This window comes from Bombus vosnesenskii, unplaced genomic scaffold, assembly GCF_011952255.1.
Source record: "Bombus vosnesenskii isolate JDL3184/JDL3185 unplaced genomic scaffold, Bvos_JDL3184-5_v1.1 scf7180000013436, whole genome shotgun sequence".
Lineage (NCBI taxonomy): Eukaryota > Metazoa > Arthropoda > Insecta > Hymenoptera > Apidae > Bombus > Bombus vosnesenskii.
This window is the reverse complement of record NW_022883050.1, coordinates 344,486-365,343: the sequence shown is the minus strand read 5'-3', so window position 1 is coordinate 365,343 and position 20,858 is coordinate 344,486. Positions and strand designations below refer to the sequence as shown.

The following is a 20,858-nucleotide window of genomic DNA, read 5'->3' as shown; positions in this document are numbered from 1 at the left end:
GATCGCTTCGAAAGTGTTGGGTCGCGTTACGGTACATTAGTCACGGTGTCGATGCGGCCGTGGTCTCGGCGTTTTCTCGGTCTACGGCACTCGCGCTCGCACGCTCGACGAGGAATATCCGATCGCGAACCGCGACGCTTGCAAAAACTGACCGGGCCTGACAAATGTCCGTGGAGGCGTAACCGGACGTCTTTACGGATGAGAAACGGACGGTGGGTTTATCCGCGTTATTAAGCGGCGCGTTTCCAGCAAGAATAGCACCATTTGTTTTGCCCGATATCGGCCAAACTAATTCGCGTTTCCCTGCCATGGACGGGACTAGGCAAGCGAACCGTTGCCCCGGTGTTTCGGTAATCGCGTCGTTACGATTTCTTTATCGCCGTTCAGAATTATATCGATGTATTATATTTTTCATTTCCCTGGAATTTATCATCCAACCTCGCGATTATGAAACGTAGAAAGGAGAAGAAATTGAACGAAGAAAATTGTTCGTCGAAAATTGAAAGGGAACGTTATGGAACACGACGAAGATTCGGAAGGAAGAGAATCGATCGAGGCGTGCGCGAACTGGGCGAGATTTATCGGTTCGGCGTGTCGTGAGCCGCGGATCACGTAGCCGGTTAGGTCCGGAGGCAAAAGCGCGCGGATTCTGGCCACCCATTCGGTCGATCGCAGGCCGATAAACGCATTATTTAATTACCGTGAGTAATTACCGATTATTACACGGCGCGGCCTGTCCCGGCGCACTGTTCGCCATTAATTACACGAACGATCGGACGAAACACTCGTTACGCAGCACTCTTTAATCGGCTGTGGACTCCGTCGGCCCGTCGCGGGACCCCCGCCCGGATGCACCACTTAATCGTGCCTCGACTGGGCCAGTTCTTCTCTTTTTCCTTTCTTTTCCTTCCGTTTTTAATCGTCTCTTTTCTTCTTTCCGCCGCACACGAGCCTGTCTTTTCTTTCTCCAGTTGAACGCGCGACACTAGTTTTCTCGAGTTCTTGTTACTCTTGTTCGCGGACACCAGAATCACGGTCCATTCCGTTGGCATATAAATTACGAGCTAATTGGTGCGAGGAGACGCGAGAACTCTCCGCGAGCATAGATCAATCGCGGACCTTGGAAATTAGAGGACGTTGCTCGAACCGGTTGAAACGCGATCTCCAGAGAACCAGCCATTCAATTGAGATAAATGCATCTGCTCTGTCGCCTTTTTACTTGCTCTTTGATAAACCGCCTTCGAGATGGCAGAAGGAATCGTGTATGGTGCTTTTGGTTGGAAGGAAAAATCTAGTAAATATAGAACCTCTATAACATAGAGATATCAGAAACAATAAAATACATAGTGCAAGACTATTTGCAAACGAAATTAAATATTACAGTCCAGCAATAGGATCTAAAACAAGTTTATTTGACGCAATTGAAATGTGTCGTAACGCAGCTTCGAAGATTGGAAAATCACTCGATAAATTTAGTTGAAAGAATTCTAGTTACTATAAATCATCGATAGCTAATATCGTAGCGATCAATCGGATAATCGAATAGTATCTTAAATGAAAATATTCCTTGTATTCCTTGCGCAATTAAAGGTGAGTAACGATGAAATTAGCACGTTCGCCTGCAGCTGTTGCGAACAAGCAGAAATATATTACGATTAAAAATGGAAATCCCAGAGGGGACAACAAAAAATATGCCGTTCTTGTGACGATAAAAAAAAATACGCTCTTTGTGAATATAAATCGTGTACTAATGAGTATATGTAAATTATGTGGTCTATAGTACTCGGTTGGAACGACGCGTTGAGATCACGCGATTATTCAGGTTAGGCTCGTTTAAAGATACGTATTCGTCGTTTCTTGGAAACAGTAATTTTACGAAAGGAGATGATTTTCCATGTAGCTACGCTACTCGAATCAACGTCTTCGAGAGGACATCCACTCTCTTCGTGTCGTGGCCGAAGGATCGCGCGGCAATTCTCCGGATTAGGATTAAATATTGATGGCCGGCTTGATACAGATTAATGTGCATCCTCTGGCAGCTCAATCTCCTCCGCGCAACCGAACGGCGATTTGTCTCTCGCGTTGGCCAAAACGAGGGACAGCGAAGACGCAGCCACCCCGATCGCTCTAGCCGCTTTCCTCCTGGCAGCCTCGGAACGAAAAGGATAGAAGGATGTCTGATTACCACCTTGGACGTTCCACAGATCGTCGAGTCTTCTTATCTGCTCCGTTTCTCTCTTTATCTCTCGATTCCTCGCTGTTCCCTTCGTTGCCCCTGCTTGGACCGTTATGATGAACCGTGTCGCTGGGGAAGGCATTTATTCAGAGATATACTCTCCTAAGGGAATCTATTAGCGCGCCAGGATACGGCTGCCGGCTTATTTATCCCCGCGATAAGGAATTACTCGGAGAGGGGACGTAAATGAAAAATTCTATTTTCCTGCTTGATTACAGGCTTGATCGAGTTCCCATCCCTTAACTCTTTCCGATGTCACGTTCAAATTACGAGGCTATGAATTTCTTAATTATTCGTTGGATTATTAAACATTCTGTTGGAATTAATTTAAGATGTGTTGATAACTTCACGATACTGTGTAACGTACCAGAAATGTGAAAAATTTAGAAACGTAAATAGCTACAGACCAAATAAATACATCGATTAGCGAAAACTTTTTCGATAATCTATCCGCGCTTCGTAACATTTACGTGTTACGTAAGGCTCGTATTAAACGCAGATAATCCGAGGCGAAGCAAATGGGGAATTTTGCAGGAAGAGATTACGGTTCGTTTGCATACATCGTTCGGAGAAATATTATGTGTATCGTTCAAAGAGGTCACACGATGCAAAGGTAGAAAGTAATGGCGCAGCGGTTGAAGCAACAGCAAATTCGAGGATTCATCGGCGAGCAATGGGATCATTTTTTAGTACAATCATCAACTATGGTCGACGATTCTTGAATATTCATCCGAGGACGCTGGTGTCGAGTATCGATCAATGGCTGACAGTTCGTGCCAGCTTATATATCTGCGCGATAAATCTCGCTTTAGCGAATCTATCGAGATTCGTTTGCTCGCAATAATTTTATCCGCGGCGTCGATAAACCCCACAAACTAACGGACCGGGCGTCCGTGATTCCTGGGTGAACCAACCTGAAAGCCACTCGGGTCTCTCGACATTTCGCGATTGCGATCCTCGCACGATATTTCTTGGAATGTCTTTCTGAAAGTACGTTACGATCATTTCCTCGGCAACGTAATCAATTCCATTGTTGGATAATTGTAACGTTCGATGAATGTAATTACGAAAGATCGGAGTCACTTTGATAAAAACCATTCGAATATCGGTATACAGCACTTTGCCGAATATATAAAGTATAATCTACCAGACGAACGTCTTCGTTAGGAATTTTATTCATCTACGCTCTTCAGAAAAAAATATGAATTTTCATCGATACAACAGACATTGTCCTGCAACGATTCTACTCGACATTCCATTACCAATATTCACCGATGATCTATCGACTATTAAAAACGTGGATGACACCCCAGATGAGCGATTTCCACATGGAACGCATCGACGTTCATGCGCTGACGGTTTACGGAAGGCGTCGCGGCGCGTGCAAGACACTGCGGGCAGAGAGGTTGGGGCGGGGGATGTTCGGCGAGCGCGTGTCGTCGCTCGAAGCCGGCAGTGAAAATGGTTTGTGCCAGAAAGTCTCGGATAAGTTAAACACGGGCCGTAGGCCGGAGGCGTCGTAAAGCGCCGCGGCGCCTTCGTGTTTACGCGGAGACGTCGAGGCCCACCAACCGCGTCATCCCTTTCCATCGACGCCGCTATCCTCGTCCTCGTCTCTCCGATACCACGTTCGATCGTCCCGATTCACTCTACTTATTTCTCGTCTATTTTCGCCCGCGTGACAAATCTCTCTATGTCGGCCGGATTTATCGAGCGACATTCTGGCCCGTGCCGTGCCCATATGGTAGCCACGCGAGCTATTTCGGGTGTCGAGGTGCGATCTCCGGCTTTCCCCTCGCCCAACATCGTCGATCGCTTTCCGATCGTGATAAGCAATCGTTCAGGTATCCGAGAAAGCTGCTTTCGAACCGATAGAGGCGCTTACGAAGGGTAAAATGGAATAGAGAACGTACGTAAACGGATGTGGCTCATAACGGTGTAAGTCAGTTCGCTGATATCTCGCATAAAGCAAAAGTGTTGTGTACTTATAGTTATTAAAAATGTTGACATCACCTATACGACTACTTGCGTGAAGTTTTATAGCTGTATTTATGTTCCGATAATCGTTTCTCGGTTGATCTATATTAAGAAGGATCTGGTACTGCTCGAAAAGCAAACAGAAATCGATATACGTAATTTTCGTACGTTCAACTCTCTTTAGATTCAAGATATTTTTTTTTCCTTATTTGTACGTCTGCAAAAATAATTGATTTTATGAATGAACTGCTCCTTATTCGATTCACTGCGTTAGAAGGAGCGTAAATTTGCATATGCTAACCTTTCGCATTACGTGACCGAGTTAATTATTCCGTATCAACGTAAAAGAACAATTTGCAATTCAATTACGTCACCGTAACTCGTAACATATCCTGATAAGATAATATTAAAATAGGAAACATGTTCGCAACAAGTTGTTTGATGTGCTACAAGTGTTATCTACGCGACTACAATATTCTAATTGTCAGGCGGTGTCTAACGCGACAGCCGAGTCTACGTACGGATTCTGATTAGCATGACTAGTCGATTAATAATAATAGTACAGAGTGGCACACAAGCAACGCGCAACTTGGAATACTACGTTTCGACGCGACGTTTCAAGAATTACGAGCAATTTCAAAGTTTCAAAGACGAGCTTTAGAAGCTTCGCGACGACAAAACTTCACCATGGAACGATACCTTTTTATCATCCTTTGCCTTAGCCTTTGTCAACGTAAAGGTAATCCACCCAAGAGCAAAAATGAAAGAAGAGAAAAAATAATAATTCAAGGGAAGAATTTTAAGCAGATCGAAAAGGACGATCTCGCGGTCAGCAAACGGAACGATGATTTACGAGCTTGCGTTCAGTCGTTGGAATTTGTCAGTCCTCCTCCGTGGACGCCCATCGGTGTTCCACCGACCTTTCGATATCGATCTTCCTTCACACTATCTCTCTGCTATACCTACCTATCGATGGAAGTCTATCGGGCAAGGAAACCGCTAAGAAGAAAAAAAAGGACGGAAAGAGGAAAAGAGAGAGAACGAAAGAAGGAAGAACGAGCTGAGCGGCGTAAAAGCCGCGTTCCCTCCACGCAGAGAAAAACTAAGTCTTAATAAAGCAGAGAGGCAAGATAAATCGGTGCATTAGCATCTCACCAGGCGTGATTCATGGTGACGGTGCGACCAGGCTGGAGACCGACCATGGAATATGATATATCGTCATTAGCATCGGTTTCGTATTAGAACAAATAGCCGCGCGTTTTAGCCCTTAAAAGGCGCGACGTGTCCCAGCCCTTAATGGCCTGTAATGCACCCCCCGGAAAACTCCGACAGGAGAAACGGTGTCGCGGTGACTTGTGCTTTCCTCGGCCATCTGCCTGGAAGCTTTGTTTCACCATTGAGCCGAACAATGGGGTTCGTCGCCCCTAGCGGCGGTGCGACTTTGTTTTTCTTCGAAATAAAGACGGCGGATGATGCACAAGAGGGTGGCGGATTCTCGAAAGTGTAAAGTATTCGATATTCTTTCAAATTGCAACGTAAGTTGTATATTTTATTTGTACAATCTTTAAATATCGTAGTAATTTGGACGCGAACGAACGTAACGAACCTGCAGGGTTTCGAATCTTCCACTTCTACGCATCCTATAAACTACGTACGAATAGCGGAAACCTAAACGCAGAACGATTTATTTCTAGAAGAACGAAATCGATTCTAAACAACGTCTCTCATTAGTCACAGAGCCGCTCGAGAACACCCGACCTCGATTCACAGATGTTTCCCTCTGACTGTGTTCCACTGATTAGAACCGTCTCGTCGCTTTATTTCCATAATCATTTCCCTGAAACCGTTTCTCAAGCAAAAGAAACTCGCGACGAGAATCGTTTGCCGCTCGAGACTCACCGTGCCAATTATAGGCAAATTTATTCCCACTTCTCGTGTAAACGTGCAAACATTCGACGTGCCGATATCTCTGGCTGGTGGATAGCGCGACATACAGAGGGTGAGCAACCCCTTGATCCGACGTAATTCACGGTTTGCCGGTGCATTTATTAACGTGTCACTCGGGGCGACGCCTTCCTAGTGATTTATCGCGCACGCGCCGAGACGCGTAGATCTCGGACTCGCTGGCGCGAGGCCAGAGTTCGACGGGCATCCTCGTCGCCCGCGGCCGACCTTCCTTCGTCTTCCAGCTGCCGAATCGACCGCGCAGATGGAGACGCAGATGGTGCCTCCCGATCCTCGCCACGACCGCTCGCTGTCTTTCTTCCTGGAGTTTAGTTTAGCTGAAGACGACGATGATTGGCCGGATGATTTGGTATATATAACGTTGGCTTAATAAGGGGTGTTGAGACCGAAGGTGGGTGCGTGTAAAGGGTGAGGTTAAGAATGGGGAGATTTTGAAAATCTTTTTCGGTCAGAGCGGATGATGATACGACAGTGAAAATGGTCATTTGTATGGTAGTTTGGAAGATGATGGATCGGTGTACGCGATTTTCTAGTATTTAACCTTTAAATACGTAGCGTTTTAAGGGTGAAATTTTAAGGGTCTTTCTAAAGTGAAGATGTAACGGTGAAAATGGTCATTTGCGTGATATTTCCAAAGATGGATGAACCTATGCGGTTCCTAGTGTCTGAAGGGGATAGAAAATAGTAGAAGAAAGGAATTTTTACGTTACGTGGAATTACGAAGAGAAAGATTTTGTTTCCTCGTTAAACAACATCATCTTCGTCGCATTCCACCGCGTAACGATCGCTACGATCGTCTTCTTTAATCTCGCACGCGAAACTAGCAAAATCCGGCGTAACAAAGTTCATACGTACGTGCATGTAATAAATAGTTAGAGCATCGTGGTGGACGATTAACCAGCAGGCTTTCTTTCGATCATCCGTGCATCCTGCGGATACGCATACTTTAAATTCCGACGCCCTTCGCCGTATCCAGATCCAGAGAAAGAGAAGGATAGAAAAGAAGAGTAAACGATTTAACATGGTCAGAGAAAATTTCCCGAAGTTCGCCTCCGATACTTTACCCGCTTGCAAGCTACTCATCTACGTTCTCGATCCACGTCAATTAAACGTTTTTCACCGGTTGTCCGGCCGATGGATCTCAACCACGACCTCGATGCATCGCGTGTGCATCGACGGTCCACGATCGTATGCCCGTGAATTGCGCCTTTGATGATAATCACCACCGTTCCTTGCTGCTCGAACCACCTTCTTATGGGTCTTTCTCCATTTTTGCGAGCGCAACGGTGCTGGGGTTAGTTGGGTGCGCGTATCTTTCCAACGTGCACAGGACGATGCGATAACTTTGATCGGTTCGAATATTTCTATCGTTTGCAGACATTTGACGAAATTTTAACAACGAAAGCCAGCTACTGTAATATAACAGAAGCAATAACTGTTCACTGGCGAAAGATGTTCAGAGATTTCAAAGCGTCGGCCAGAGAATCAAATGGAATAGTTTCCTGCGGAGCATCGTTCCATCAAACGCGGATCTTCGCTGAAGGAACGAAACTTCGAGATTATTCGACTTGCAAAGTACGAAAGCGCAAACTGAAAAACCGGTACTGGGACTTTCGGGTACCGATGGAGAAAAATCGAAAGAATCATTAGCGACGATCCGACGTGGAGTCTCCACGCGCGACGCATTCTCGATGAAAACTGTATCGAGCCGGTCGACGAGACAGACACGTCCCATCGATATAAATAAAGTATCCGTGGGGTGATAGAGCGTCCGCGGGCGGCTGACACAACGAACAGGGCAAATGAAAAATGCCGAGACGGCCGATCAATGTAAATATATTCATGACGTGGGGTGGATGAGCGGCCACGGGGATGCCGGATACACGTATACGCGCGCGTGGACTTTTATAGGATGGGGCTGGCTTTCTCGTCGACGACTCGATGCCACTCGGACGGCACATAATTCACTCTTTGGCAGCTCATTACAATTTAAAAAGGCTTTTGTCAGTGTACTATACCCGGAGCCGTGATTTCTTACGAGCTCGCCACTTGCTCTCGCGTCAGGGGCCTGTCACCTTTGGGACTGCGAAACGAGCGTTCCTCGAGGACCTCGTGAAGCAAGAGGGACCGGATACCGCGTCCTTCCACGAACCACCGACGAACTCCTTAATTCGTCGGATGGGTACCGGCGTCGCCTGTCTCCTTCGTTTCTGACTTTCTCTTTGCCATTAGTCGACCATTGTTTGGGTTTTGACAGAATTGGGAAAGTAATTTCGAGTTAGAAGTTTAACGGCGCTAGAAGGAAGATTTTATAGGATTTAAAACGGTAAAAACGAAAGCAGTTGCCTCTTAGACGATGTTTCTTCCATCGTTTCAAGTAGATCGGAGTATTAACAGTTGACTTCTTGTACTCGGATTTCTCTGTTGGATAACAATCATTCGTTAAATCGTTCAAATATCTTTAATTGCAAAGCTTCCGTAATTTGTTTTAGAAGCTAACCCTCACGACGAACGGGAAGAGCCGCTCTCCGTCGACGATGATTTTTAAGATCATTGTTCGAGGGGAATCACGGTTGCCGTCACGAGTATACGAGGATCGAATGGCGATCCGTGTGTCACGGTGTATACGGTTTAACACGACAGCTATTCCGCAATTCCAAAACGAACGGACGTTTTCGAACGACAAATCGCCGTACCCGAGACGCGGCCCGGTTTTTTGCCCGACCGTACGAAAGAAACCGGTCTGTGGGCGAAGAACAAAAGGGGCAGTGACGAGTCGCCCGGTTACCCGGCATTTCTAATTCTCCGTCTGGTTCGATCAGCCATGTCGAAAGAGAAATGACTCCGCTCGCGTTTTCGAGACCGATTCCGAGCAATTACTGGGAGATCGTCTTTTGTACGGGGCGATCTTGATGAATGGTCCGGCCAGATCTGTGTCGACAGAGTCATCGCCTAAAACGTAGCTGAATCGGAACGAGAGAACACGGGGAACGATCGGTGAGAGGAATTCCGAGTATCTGCCTTTCGTGCTTGACGTTTATTTCGGTTACGTTTCGTGTCGTGACGAAGATTCTTATTAAGTGGACCGAGGTGTCCTATTTTGACGTGAATGACAGAGGCAATTGCTAGTGGTTAGATATTCTTCGGAATAACATTTCAAAAGTTTCTTCCGTAAATTGGATCAGCTTTGTTACAACACCTCGGTTTTTGCACACGAGGATCGTTATAATACAGAGATACGTGTTCATGTTCAACGAATGCATGAAAATAAAATCTCCAAAAATCGTATTAATCGTACTAGTTCTTTGGCTAGAAAAGATATGACTCTTGTGAAATATTTTCAAATAACTCACATAATATACACCCTCCATGTTTTTCGTAGAAGAAAGTAACGGCAGGAGGGCGTGTTTCTTGCAACATACTTGTCCCTCACGCGTCCAAGCTCAAGAAAAAGGCAAGAAGAAAAGGCTGTTGGAAGGAAAATGCAACTGCGTCCCCGTGGGACGTGACCGAAGCCCGAAATTGATATGTATTCCGCGGCACGGCGCGTCCAATCTATCGCGGGTCAAGCAACCGGAATTTTAAGCGCTATACACGCCATCGTACATCGAGATCTTCCCCTAAACGTCGATACGATGCTTTGTGCGCGCCATATACAGGGTGACTCAGGTGGACCTTTAAACAACTAACGATGATCTTCTCGTAATAATTTAGAATCTGATTCGAATTCTTTCTTATCGATTTTTATGCCAATCCAGTAAAAATCATTCAGGGCTATAATACCATCGTCGTTTTAAAAAAATTGCGTTACAAAGGATTAAATTATTACTATATATTTTCTCTCTTGGGAGCTCTCTTGCTGCAAAGCAATAAGGAAGTTATACAATCGTGACCTCCGCTGGGTTAACGAAGGATTGTTTGTTAAAAATTTCACGCAACGAGTTACACCCTGTATACTCCATAGCGTGCCGCTATGAAACGACTTCCATAGCGAACGAGCTGATCAACGACGAACCAGTCGGCCGATCGTTCCTCTTCCACGTTCTGAAACTTACGAGGACATAAAGCACACCCCCCGTATATATCTGGGCGATCCGTATGCATACGCGCGCGCGCGCCTTGCCATCCTGCGGATCGCGTGCGCGGAGAAGGGTGGAATCCTGGCCGCGAAGGGACGCCGCTGGTCATCCTCGGAAAATTGAATTTCGTCCCTGAGGGCCAGCCGGATGAAGTATGCTGACAGTTGGAAAATTTGCGTTTAACCGGGTGCACGCGATCCCAACACGGAAATCTTCGCCGACCTCTTGTTGATCGAGAATGGATCTCGGACTAGGAGACACCGCTTTGCCACGGTTTCTCTTGCACCAGATTTTTCTTAGGTTCGAACTTGATTTGGGTTAAAAATGGATTAAAATTTGGCGCAGTTGGTGCAATTGGTTAGTACGTTTTCTATTGGTTTACGACGTATCGTCGCGTCATAGTATAATATTACTGAGACTGCGAAAGGAGCAATCTGAAGATTCTAACGCACCTACCTAGTTTGCATATGAATTATCGACGATCAAGATAAACCCACGTTTCGTTTGTTTCGTGTAAATGGTAAAAAAGTAGTAGCACTCACCGTGTGGCACCCATCCGTGGTGGCACCTGTCGCAGTAGCGGATATGTCGCTTCCCTGGAGTGAACGAATCGCAGGAGCATCCATTGATAGTGCATTTGATAGACTGAAATCAGGAAAGAGCAATGATTAACATAATCAAATAAAAAGATTACAATTGATTAAAATAATCAAACTTAGTGAGACGAGCTTCAGAAGTAAGATCAAAAAGACTCGATTACGTTTTCTAAAATTACAATCACGATGGTTGAACACAAATTGCAGAAGAGTCCAGCCCTGTAACAGCGAAGCATCGTTCGAGCACTCCAGTCGTTCGTTAGGGCGGGTAAAAAGGCGGAAAAGAGAAAAATAGATACGAAACATCGTTGTAAGGGCGTTGTACGGTACGGTAAAGAGGAGATAGAATTTTATTCGTCGACTTTTCAGCCGGGAGGAAATATCCCGGACAGTTTGGCGCGGATTAAAGGATCGTTGCCACGGGCGAGCAGGAAAAAAGGGGGTGTGGTATTTTGAGTGACCGTTTGGCATAACGCCACCCCAGAGGAAGCTCGTAAGAGACGGGGCTTCGTCGGATTTTAAGGAACCGTGAATATTTTCCGCCCTTCGGCACGAAATTAACCCCTTGGGAGCCACCATCCAATCCTGCCCCGCGGCTGAAAGGAAGGCGAACCTCCTGGATCGGGTATTACTTTATGTACGCAGCAGGAAAGTTTATTTTCCGCCGTCGCGAGTTACCTGCAGCTACTGCCGTTGCAGTCGAAGCGATAGAGGGACAGAGAGAAAAAGGAAGGCAGAAGAAGGGAAAAAGAAACGTTAATTCCTGCTGCTCTCTTCCATCTTTCATGCGTTTGAAAGTTTGCCCGAGAACCGACACGGATCTGCACTAAGGCGAACTTTGGATCCTTACTAAACGGACGCCCTTTTGCCTCGTCGAACGTCATTTTCATCATAGTTCCGGCTTGTTGCAGCTACGTGAAATCCCTGGCGAAGTTGCAACGGATGAGGAAGCGGGAAAACGCATTTAGCGGCGCAGAAACTTTGATGTTAATTTCTTCTACTAGGTTTTCAGCACGCTATAAAAATTACAGGAAGAAGAATTCCAGATAACCAACGTCGTAACTGTCACGCGGAGCGTTAAACCAAAGAAACCATAATCCCATCAGACGCGAACCCACCCTGCCGAACCTCCAGCGAATCGTCACTCCCCATTTAAGGGGTTAACGCAATCTTCCTTACCCTTGGCTGACGAGAAAGGGGTCCATTTACCTATACACGAGCCGTTTCACCAAAGAAGAACGAAAGGGAATACGACGTTGCGTACAAGTTCCCCGTTGTCGTGGTGTTATGACGTTATAGCGTTACGACGGCGTGTGCCGCTAATATAAAGACAAATGAAGCGACAAGCGCGCAGCCATCGTCGGCCATGTGTCTTTATCCAGACAGCGTCCCGTGGCTTCGCGGGAAATCTTCTGTCGTTGGGAAACGAAGCGAGGTCGACCAGGCTGGCTGACAAAATTTCATAGCCGGCAAATTTTATTAGCTTCGCAGCGGGTTATTTATTCGGAACGAGCGACAGATTATATGGCGATGTTAGCGGTCGCCCGTGCCACGCGGAAGGGGAGCTCGTGAAACAAAGTCCCTGCCACGCTTTTTATATCCGAGCCGGTGACGCCATGGAATTAGCTTTTCGAGTTAATCTAGCTCGCTTTGGAATTTAAATGGGCTTTAAATATGCGCTCATGCATACGCCTGTGGACTTTTGTAGTTGGTTTCTTATGGCAAGACCAAGATGGGGAATATCGTACCCTGTAAATGATGCGAAGCTATGTTGTGGTTCGCAGGTTTGTCGAAGCACAATATATACAACGTTTTTTTCTCGCAAGGACACCAATTTCCGGTTGTCATCGACATTTTTTTCCATACCATTTATATTCGAGCACCATTTCATCCCGCTATCATCGCGTATGAAAGACAACAAAGTTTTTACGGGCCACGAGATATTTATCGCAGCTATCTCTTTACCGCCGAGCTGTCAGCTTATCGTCTCGTTCCTCCGCTTGATTTTAACGACACTCCTCGTTTAAGAACATCACGAACAGCTGTACATTTTTCGCGTACCGATTAGGTCGGTAACGATCGGATTTTCGTCATGTGCAACGAAACCAACGCGAAAGAAGCGTCTAGATTTTGGGACGATCGACCCCCGGAGCGTTTCGTCTCTCGACAACGAAATCCAACATGCTCGCCGGGCCAGAATTGTAATCCAAGCAGGGAACAAGCGTATACCAGCTAGTTGCAGCGATGGCCATTACAACATATCAACGAACGATAATTAATTGCGCGGATATGGATTACACGAATTACGCGAACGTATATTTCCAATCAATATCGCCAGCGATACAGCGTGGCAGCGATGATGATTAACATTATAATCGGAACGGACCACCGGCACAGTCCCACACAATGCAGCCGCGTATTGTTAAATATAACAGAGCCGTGGATACGTGGCTCGGCTATCGTTTGGAATTCGTTAACGAGCGGAATGGAATTACGTCAGTGATGCGTCGATAGCTGACTGTGAGAGCATTTGTCACAGTGAAACGCGGAGCTATCCGTGCGAGCCGACTGTACGAGAAGAATAACGTTACCATTGTATTTTCATGCTGTTGATATTTTTCCCTGTGATTGATTGAAAGATTTTAATTTCCCATTGAATCGTACGAAATATTCAATGAAATCTCCTGGTATGGCTTTGCTTTGTATTATTTTCAATACGAAGGTTCGTCGAAGTTGCTTTATAATGCTTAGGCGACGTTAGGGAGAAATATCGTATATCTTTTCGTATCTTATCGTATATCGTCGATTCCTTTTTTTTCGCAATTTTCCCAATCGAACAATGTCTCAAAGAGCTGACGGTTAAAAAGAGCTACTATCGGCGTTTCACACTCGAAGCGTTCCACCTCGCAAACACTCATCGAGGGTAGCTAACTCGGAATCGACTCAATGGCCACTCTCCGCGTCGATACATCCCAATTTCCCGCTCTTTCGGATCAAATCCTTTCGCCGGACGAAACAACAAGTCCAGACACGGTTCATTTTTCAGCAGCGAAACCGAATCGGATACTTTACCTTGAAGGCAAACGCACTCGTGGCTAAAATTCAGCGAAACTCTCCGGTTGGAATTGCAGTCGATTTCGGCCCGTTGATCCCAAAGAGATAGAGAGATGGGAACAGAGAGATAGGTGGAGGCACGAAAGTACGAAAACTCGACAGCACTCGAGGACGATGACGTGGGATGCGATATGCCGGTTTGCATCGCGGCCAAATCTCTCGGCAGATGTGTAGTAGGTTCGTGTTTAATGAACGGGGCTAATCTCCCCATTCGAAATGCAACGCTAACAGCGAACGCGAGGTGGCCACGCAGCAGCAACCGGGCAACTCGTTCATCGTTGCAAATTAATTTGACCAGAGCGCGAATTAAACCTCAAGTATAAAGCTGGCGAGCGGCCGCGTCGACGATGCAACCCCATTAATGAGTTCGAGGATTTAAGCTGGGTCTATGCGTTTCGCTGATCCGATCCATCGCTCCCTTCTGCGCCACGCCGCGCCCAAACGCGTGTCCAAACTTTCAGCCCACGCGAGCGTCCACTCTCGCCTTTGTACGATTACGTACGGTTCGTATTCTATTTATGAGATTGTCACTGACGACGAAAATTTGCCACTAAGTCAGCGACTGGAAAGGTGGACTATCTTTAATTGATTTATACCATAAAAGAAGCAAGCAAAGAAGAAAGAAACTTGGACCGCATCCCCTTTACGCGCGACACGTGCACGCGCGATTTAAACGTTGTGGTAGCGATACGACGCAATTGGCATCCCCTCGATCAGAATGCGGCACGCGTGTCGATGTCAGGGGGTAAACGCGGTGGAATAGAAAAAGGAAAAAGCGGAATTTCCAACGGCCGTACTTTATCCCGGCACGCTTCACGTGTGTGGCGGAATAATGAAATGCTAACAGCCTGGGCTGCGTTTAGCATATTGTCGCGGCCACAATGGCAATTTGCGTGATATATCTAGCCGTTTTCTCGGGACGCGTTCAAATGTAGCGGAATTAACTGGCCCTCCGAGCCGCCACCGAACTGGCGTATATTCCGACGTGAAGCTGGCGTCTGCCAAAATTCCAATAATTCTCAGGAATTTTTCTCTTTCTTCCTTGGTTTTTTATCAATGAACGACAAAATCCCAAGGAGAAAGATGATAAATACATAGACGACAAGTTAACGTGTTCGTCTGAAACAATACTACAAAGAAAATATCGCCAACTAAGGTAACTTATTCGAGATAGTAATTCATCAAAGACGAAGGAGCACGTAGCGGTCCGATTAGTTCTTTCTCCGAGAGCAAAGATTATACTTGGCGTCGCGGAACAAAGGGATAGAGAAGGGAATATGGAAGGGTGAGAGGGTCCTGCGTGGACGATAAATATCGCGGCCGGCGACGACAAAATATCGCGAAATAAGAAAGGCTCTCCGGCGGGGTTGACAGACGGCACCCTGAGGAGCACTAAGTCACGGCCTATGCTAACTTTCTGCCCTGACCGCCCCCTCTCTATTTCCGACCGATGAAATAATATCGCCCCGATTGCCAGCCTTGATCCATGTAGCGTGAAACGTCCAGACGTTTGCCGAGGGATTCTTCGAGAGCAAGTCGCCCGCGATAATCGCCAAGGGAGATGTATCGCGTTTGCTGCCTCGCAATCCTGTTTCCTCCGAGGACACGTGGTTTATCGTGAAACAGTTTTGGCATCGTTTCGAAGATCGCTTGTCTGGAAGATTTTCCAGGGCTGGAATAGCTTATCGAGACAAAAGATGACGGGTTTGATGTAATGCGCGACTTTGTCGGCCAAACAGACCTGTAAGACTTCGCACTGTAGTCGAAGAACAAGTTTAATTTTAGATTTAATCTACTTGGTTCTATTGTAACCGTAAAATGATAGTTGCGCTTTTTAAGGGCGTGTCAAAGGTGTGTTTCAGAAAACTAAATAGCAAATTCCAATGAATCAGCGCGACTCAAGTTATTAGATTCGATTCATTTAGTCATTCTAGAGAGGAAATTGAACAATATCGATTAACACCTGTGATCTTTACAATTATACCGGACTATAATCTCAGCTTGTGCGATTAAATGGTAGATCTCGATCAAAGAACAGCATGCGAAACGCAATGACCATTAAATTACTTTCACGTTAGTGCTACTATTACTGTAACAAGAAAAATAGAAAATACAAATTCTGATGGGAATGAAACTGATTATGAATGCAAGATCATGTAAAAGAAAGTATCGGTTTAAAGTTTTCATTAGAAGGCGCTAATAAGTAAAGAAAATGGTACGGTCGATATCCGCGGAAACTGGCATCCACGCTGACTATCGTGAGCCTCAGTCATTTAGAAACGTGACAAAAACCATCGAGTCGACGGGAAACGGTTCTCTCTAACGACGATAAGTAGAGAAAAAATGCCGGATTCCTCCTGATTTTCTCTTTGTTTCCGCACGCACAGACAGGTAGCGGTAAGGCGGGCAGAGTTTTTTAAATCTCATTATTACAGCTGCCGGGCAACGCGAAAAATAAGCAGCGCTCACGACGGCGCTGGAGAACTTAATCCGACGGATTTAGCCGTGGAACGATTGCGCGTGCATGTAGCTTCAACATCCCTATCTTTTTTCCTTTAACGCGATAACAGAGAACAATAACGCGCGGAGATTAGCATCCCCCAGCCGGAAACGCCCTCTGGAAATTAACAAGTTTCCCAATTTCGCAGATCTCCGATGCTCTTTCCATTCGCTGATGTAACGTGAAAATACTTTTCGTCCGAAACTTCGTAACTTCTATTTCGCCTTTCACGTCCAAATCGATACGATCCATACGAGTATCATAAAAGTCGTATCGCGCCGATTTCGATTCAAAATGCTCGTAGTGAATATGATGCGCCTTGTACCAGATATAACACGAAAATTCATCGAACAGCTGATCTACAACACTACAGAGTTCCAAATCGGAGCACAACTCACTCGGATAGAACGTGCCAGGCCATGGGCGCAATTTGGCAAAGAAATACCATAATAATAACGATGATCGTCGTCGTGTTCGTCGCCGTTGTAACGCGATATATCGAAAGAAACGGTCGAGGAGAGATACGGCATTGCAGCACAGCTGCCCGCGGCAAGGATCGTTGCGAAGATCTCAGAGCCCATCTTCCCCCGACGAAGGCGGCCAAAAAAATGACTAGACGTTTTAATAGAGCGAGTTTTCATCTATCGTCCCTATTCATCGGCAATTTCCGATTGCGTCGCCGTCCCCGGGGGAGATCGATCGCCATTGTCTCGGGCCGAGCCGCGCCGCCTCCGCTACGCTCCGACTTTTCATCCCAGCGGCCACACCTTGCGCCGCGCCACCCGATTCTCCATCCGTATCGTTCCACGAAAGTCAAGCATAATGCCGTAATGGACGATGGACAGGAAACGCTGCCGTTACACGCGACATGTGACACTTTATACTTGCAATGGCCTGTCGAGGATGAATTTTCATGGAAACGACGATAGGAATTTGCGAATATCTCGAAGAATATCGCAAAATCTTGAAATGCAACGTTCGAAAGAGCATTTAACGTTTATTTATTTGTAACCGTTCGATCGTAAAGCAGGAAATTTATTTTCTTAATAATTTGTCGATTACGAGGCGTATGACTGGATTTATTTTCACACAGTCGTTCAATTTCTGTGTATCGCATTTTCTGATCAACGCCGAATCCTTGATACCTGAACCATCGATATTCGATTAGAACAGACCGTAAGATTCGCGCGAGAACCGATTTTTATAGAAAGAGCAATTTCGAACGATGTAACACACTTATTTCAAAATTTCGTTCCACGCCAGTGGCAATTTCTGCCTTTCCGCCGGTTCATTACCATAATTGTCATCACCTCGAGAAACTTTACGCGATGGTAGTTCGCAGTTCGTCAATTTCAGCAAGTAGCACTCGAGTCGGTTCGTCGAGACCGTGCTGCCTGATGGCTCCCTGGCACGGGACGTCCTTTCCTGGTAAAACGTGCTTACCGTCTCGCGACCGGATCGTGACTTCGAACCTTTCGATCGGCTACGCCCTTCTAAGGCGATTAGATACTGGCCAATATCGTGGATGACGATTACACGCGTTGACGTGACGAGGAAAATTTGAAAAATCCGATAACACGAAGATATTTCCTTGTTAGTTTCAGAATGGGCACCGTGAACCATACTTTGACGCCAGAGATTGTCATTCAGAGACCATTAGATATGTGGCGGCATACGACCACGGAACTTTGCAACGGCTTCGCCACACAAAGTGCTATACCTTCAAAGCGTAAGGTCGACATGCCTAACGTACAATCTAATTTATATAACTATTTATATAATAAATAACGACATCTAATAAACGCGTGAGTAGTGGGGATGTCGAGGGGTAACAAAGAAAAAAATCCGTTTGATTTCGAACAAAAGATTCATTCTGCCCCGAGCTGCGAAGTGCGAAAGGTTTCGCGTCATAGCGAAGCAAACACAATTCAAAATACGTGATTATTAACTCTTGATTGTTAACCCCTTAACCTGCGATTTACGTTCGAGAAATTTGGCCCGAAAACTATTATACAGGGTGGTTGGTAACTGGTGGTACAAGCGGAAAGGGGGTGATTCTACGCGAAAAAAGAAGTCGAAAATATAGAATAAAAATTTTTTTTAATTTTTTTTTAATTTTTCCATCGAAGTGCACGCGTACCGAGCGAAAATTCAAAGTCGATTTTCTCGAAAACAAAGCCTCGAACGAAAAATTTTTATTCTATATTTTCGACTTCTTTTTTCGCGTAGAATCGCCCCCTTTCCGCTTGTACCACCAGTCACCAACCACCCTGTATATTATATTTGGCCTAATCGTCGTACTACGAGTCATGCCCGTAATGTTTACGTCTGGTACGATCATCTACTATGGGCTATGCCCGTAATATTTACGTTTGGTCCGATCATATACTACGAGGTATGCCCGTAATATTTACGTTTGGCCCGATCATCGTACTACGGGCCCGTAGTTGTAAGGGGTTAATCGTTGATAGTTGATCGTTGATAGTCAATCGTTAATCGTTAATTGTTGTTGATAGTTAATCGTTAATCGTTAATTGTTGATCGTAAATTGTTGACTGTTGATTGTTGGTTGTTAATAGTTTAATAAACCTTTTTTGTTCAACATCAAGCGTATTTCTTACGGGCACCTTCACCAACAACCACCTCAAATATTACAAAATACATATTGCTAAGCAAGGGAATACGATAAATCAACGATCCAACGTAACACGTGTGGACAACAATCCCGAACAAAGAAGTTGCATTAGGTTTAAGCGGCAAGGAGAAAGGCCCGCGATCGAAAGGAACACGTGTCAGCGGTGGCAAATAAATAATAAGCTGGGTCGATTATGGAATTCCATCGCGCGGCTGGTGCGAACGACTCGTGTCCACGGAATTCCCGCGGTTCGAGCAAGGACTCGGTATTGAAAGGTCGTCGATAAATTGTGTTAAGCTACGCGAGAATATCGATAAGCGAATTGGTGAAGCGGAAACGTTGACTTGGAACGGATCTCCGACCTGGTTGGTCTCTTAGGTAAGTTTCCTAACAAAGAAATTGTCTAATCTTGCGGAGGAAGCACGAGGAAAGAGACAAAGGAGAATCCAACTGCAAATTTGTCTTGCCATAACTTCGTCTGAGATTTTTCTACAAATTTCTAACCACGTTATTTATCACACTTGAAATCTTAACTACCGACATCAGCTACGTTCTAAGATTTTCCTCGAGTCAGGTCGTATCTTCGGACAGTCGATCGGAGATCTGAGTATCTCGAAACGTGGCTGTTCTCAGGGATTTCGCGACGATTGCGCCAAGGTTCATGGCACGTATTTCGAATAAATCGGAATTTCAAAAGGACATTAAAGCCGCGAGACCTTGTTCACCACGACGACCATATATACTCGACCCCCTTCGTTTCCTGACTTATGAACGCACTGCGGTCCTGAGTTCTCGCGCTGTCTTCGCGCACACAGCCGCAACGCCGTCACGCTGTGCTAAACGAATAATAAACACGTGTACGTCTATGCGTAATAGAAGCGACTGCGCGCATACTGTTCAATTAGACGGAAATCGCTTGGAAAAGTATACGATACCTGGTTTAAAGAATCGGATTCGAACTGAAACGTTCGAGAATCGGTGATTTGTAAAAATGTTTGTTCGATTTGAAATGTTAGCATGTCTAACGAGTAACTACGAGATGTTATTGGAGAAAGAGCAGGATAGAAGTGGTAGCATTGTAATTATCTCGCAAGTATAGTAATTTCTGTCGCGTTATATTGATAGGTTTAAATTCATTATCGCGCTAGTTTAACTAGATTTCGAATTTAAGTCGATTACATACCAGTTTTCTGTGCGGTATAATTCGATGTAATTACCTGGTATGCAATTGATAAATAAGTAATGCAAATAGATACAACTTATTATAAATACATGTAATGAATCATATAATTAATAATACAGATTAAGATACATTAAGCACGATACAAATAACAAATATGTATGCTTAAAAGGTAATCAATTATTCATATTGTAATTGGATTACGATACTTCCACTGGATTATATTTCCAAATAAATTTTCGTCTGTACAAAGTTCCCGCTGCTAAAGTTTTGTCGTGAAATTATGCTAAATATAATTAATTGCAATAATTCAATCGATTAGGTTTTCCACAAAACCAACTAAATTATCGCTACCGTTATCGATAAATCCTGAATAAACTTTAAATCTGATAAATCTTTCGCACGAAACATCCAGCCATCGTAAATTCCTGCATCGATCGTTTTTCACTTCATCGAAGAAATGTCACTTCAACGGTCGAGTATCCAAGGAAAATCCTACCTTAACGCGCAACAGCGTGTATCATTTACAATCTGCTATCTTTACTTTTATCAAACCTACCCACTCCACTGCCAAAC

General features: G+C 45.3%; 1 protein-coding gene across 2 annotated transcripts in view; it reads right to left on the bottom strand.

Annotated features, from left to right (window-relative positions):
- Positions 1-20,858, bottom strand: part of LOC117238142 (zinc finger protein basonuclin-2-like) — a 262,847-nt gene that overhangs the window by 162,732 nt on the left and 79,257 nt on the right. For both annotated transcript variants that reach the window (XM_033502799.1, XM_033502797.1), the window contains exon 3: positions 10,800-10,902. In XM_033502799.1, the coding sequence (XP_033358690.1) occupies positions 10,800-10,902 (103 nt within the window). The remainder of the gene's footprint in view (positions 1-10,799; positions 10,903-20,858) is intronic.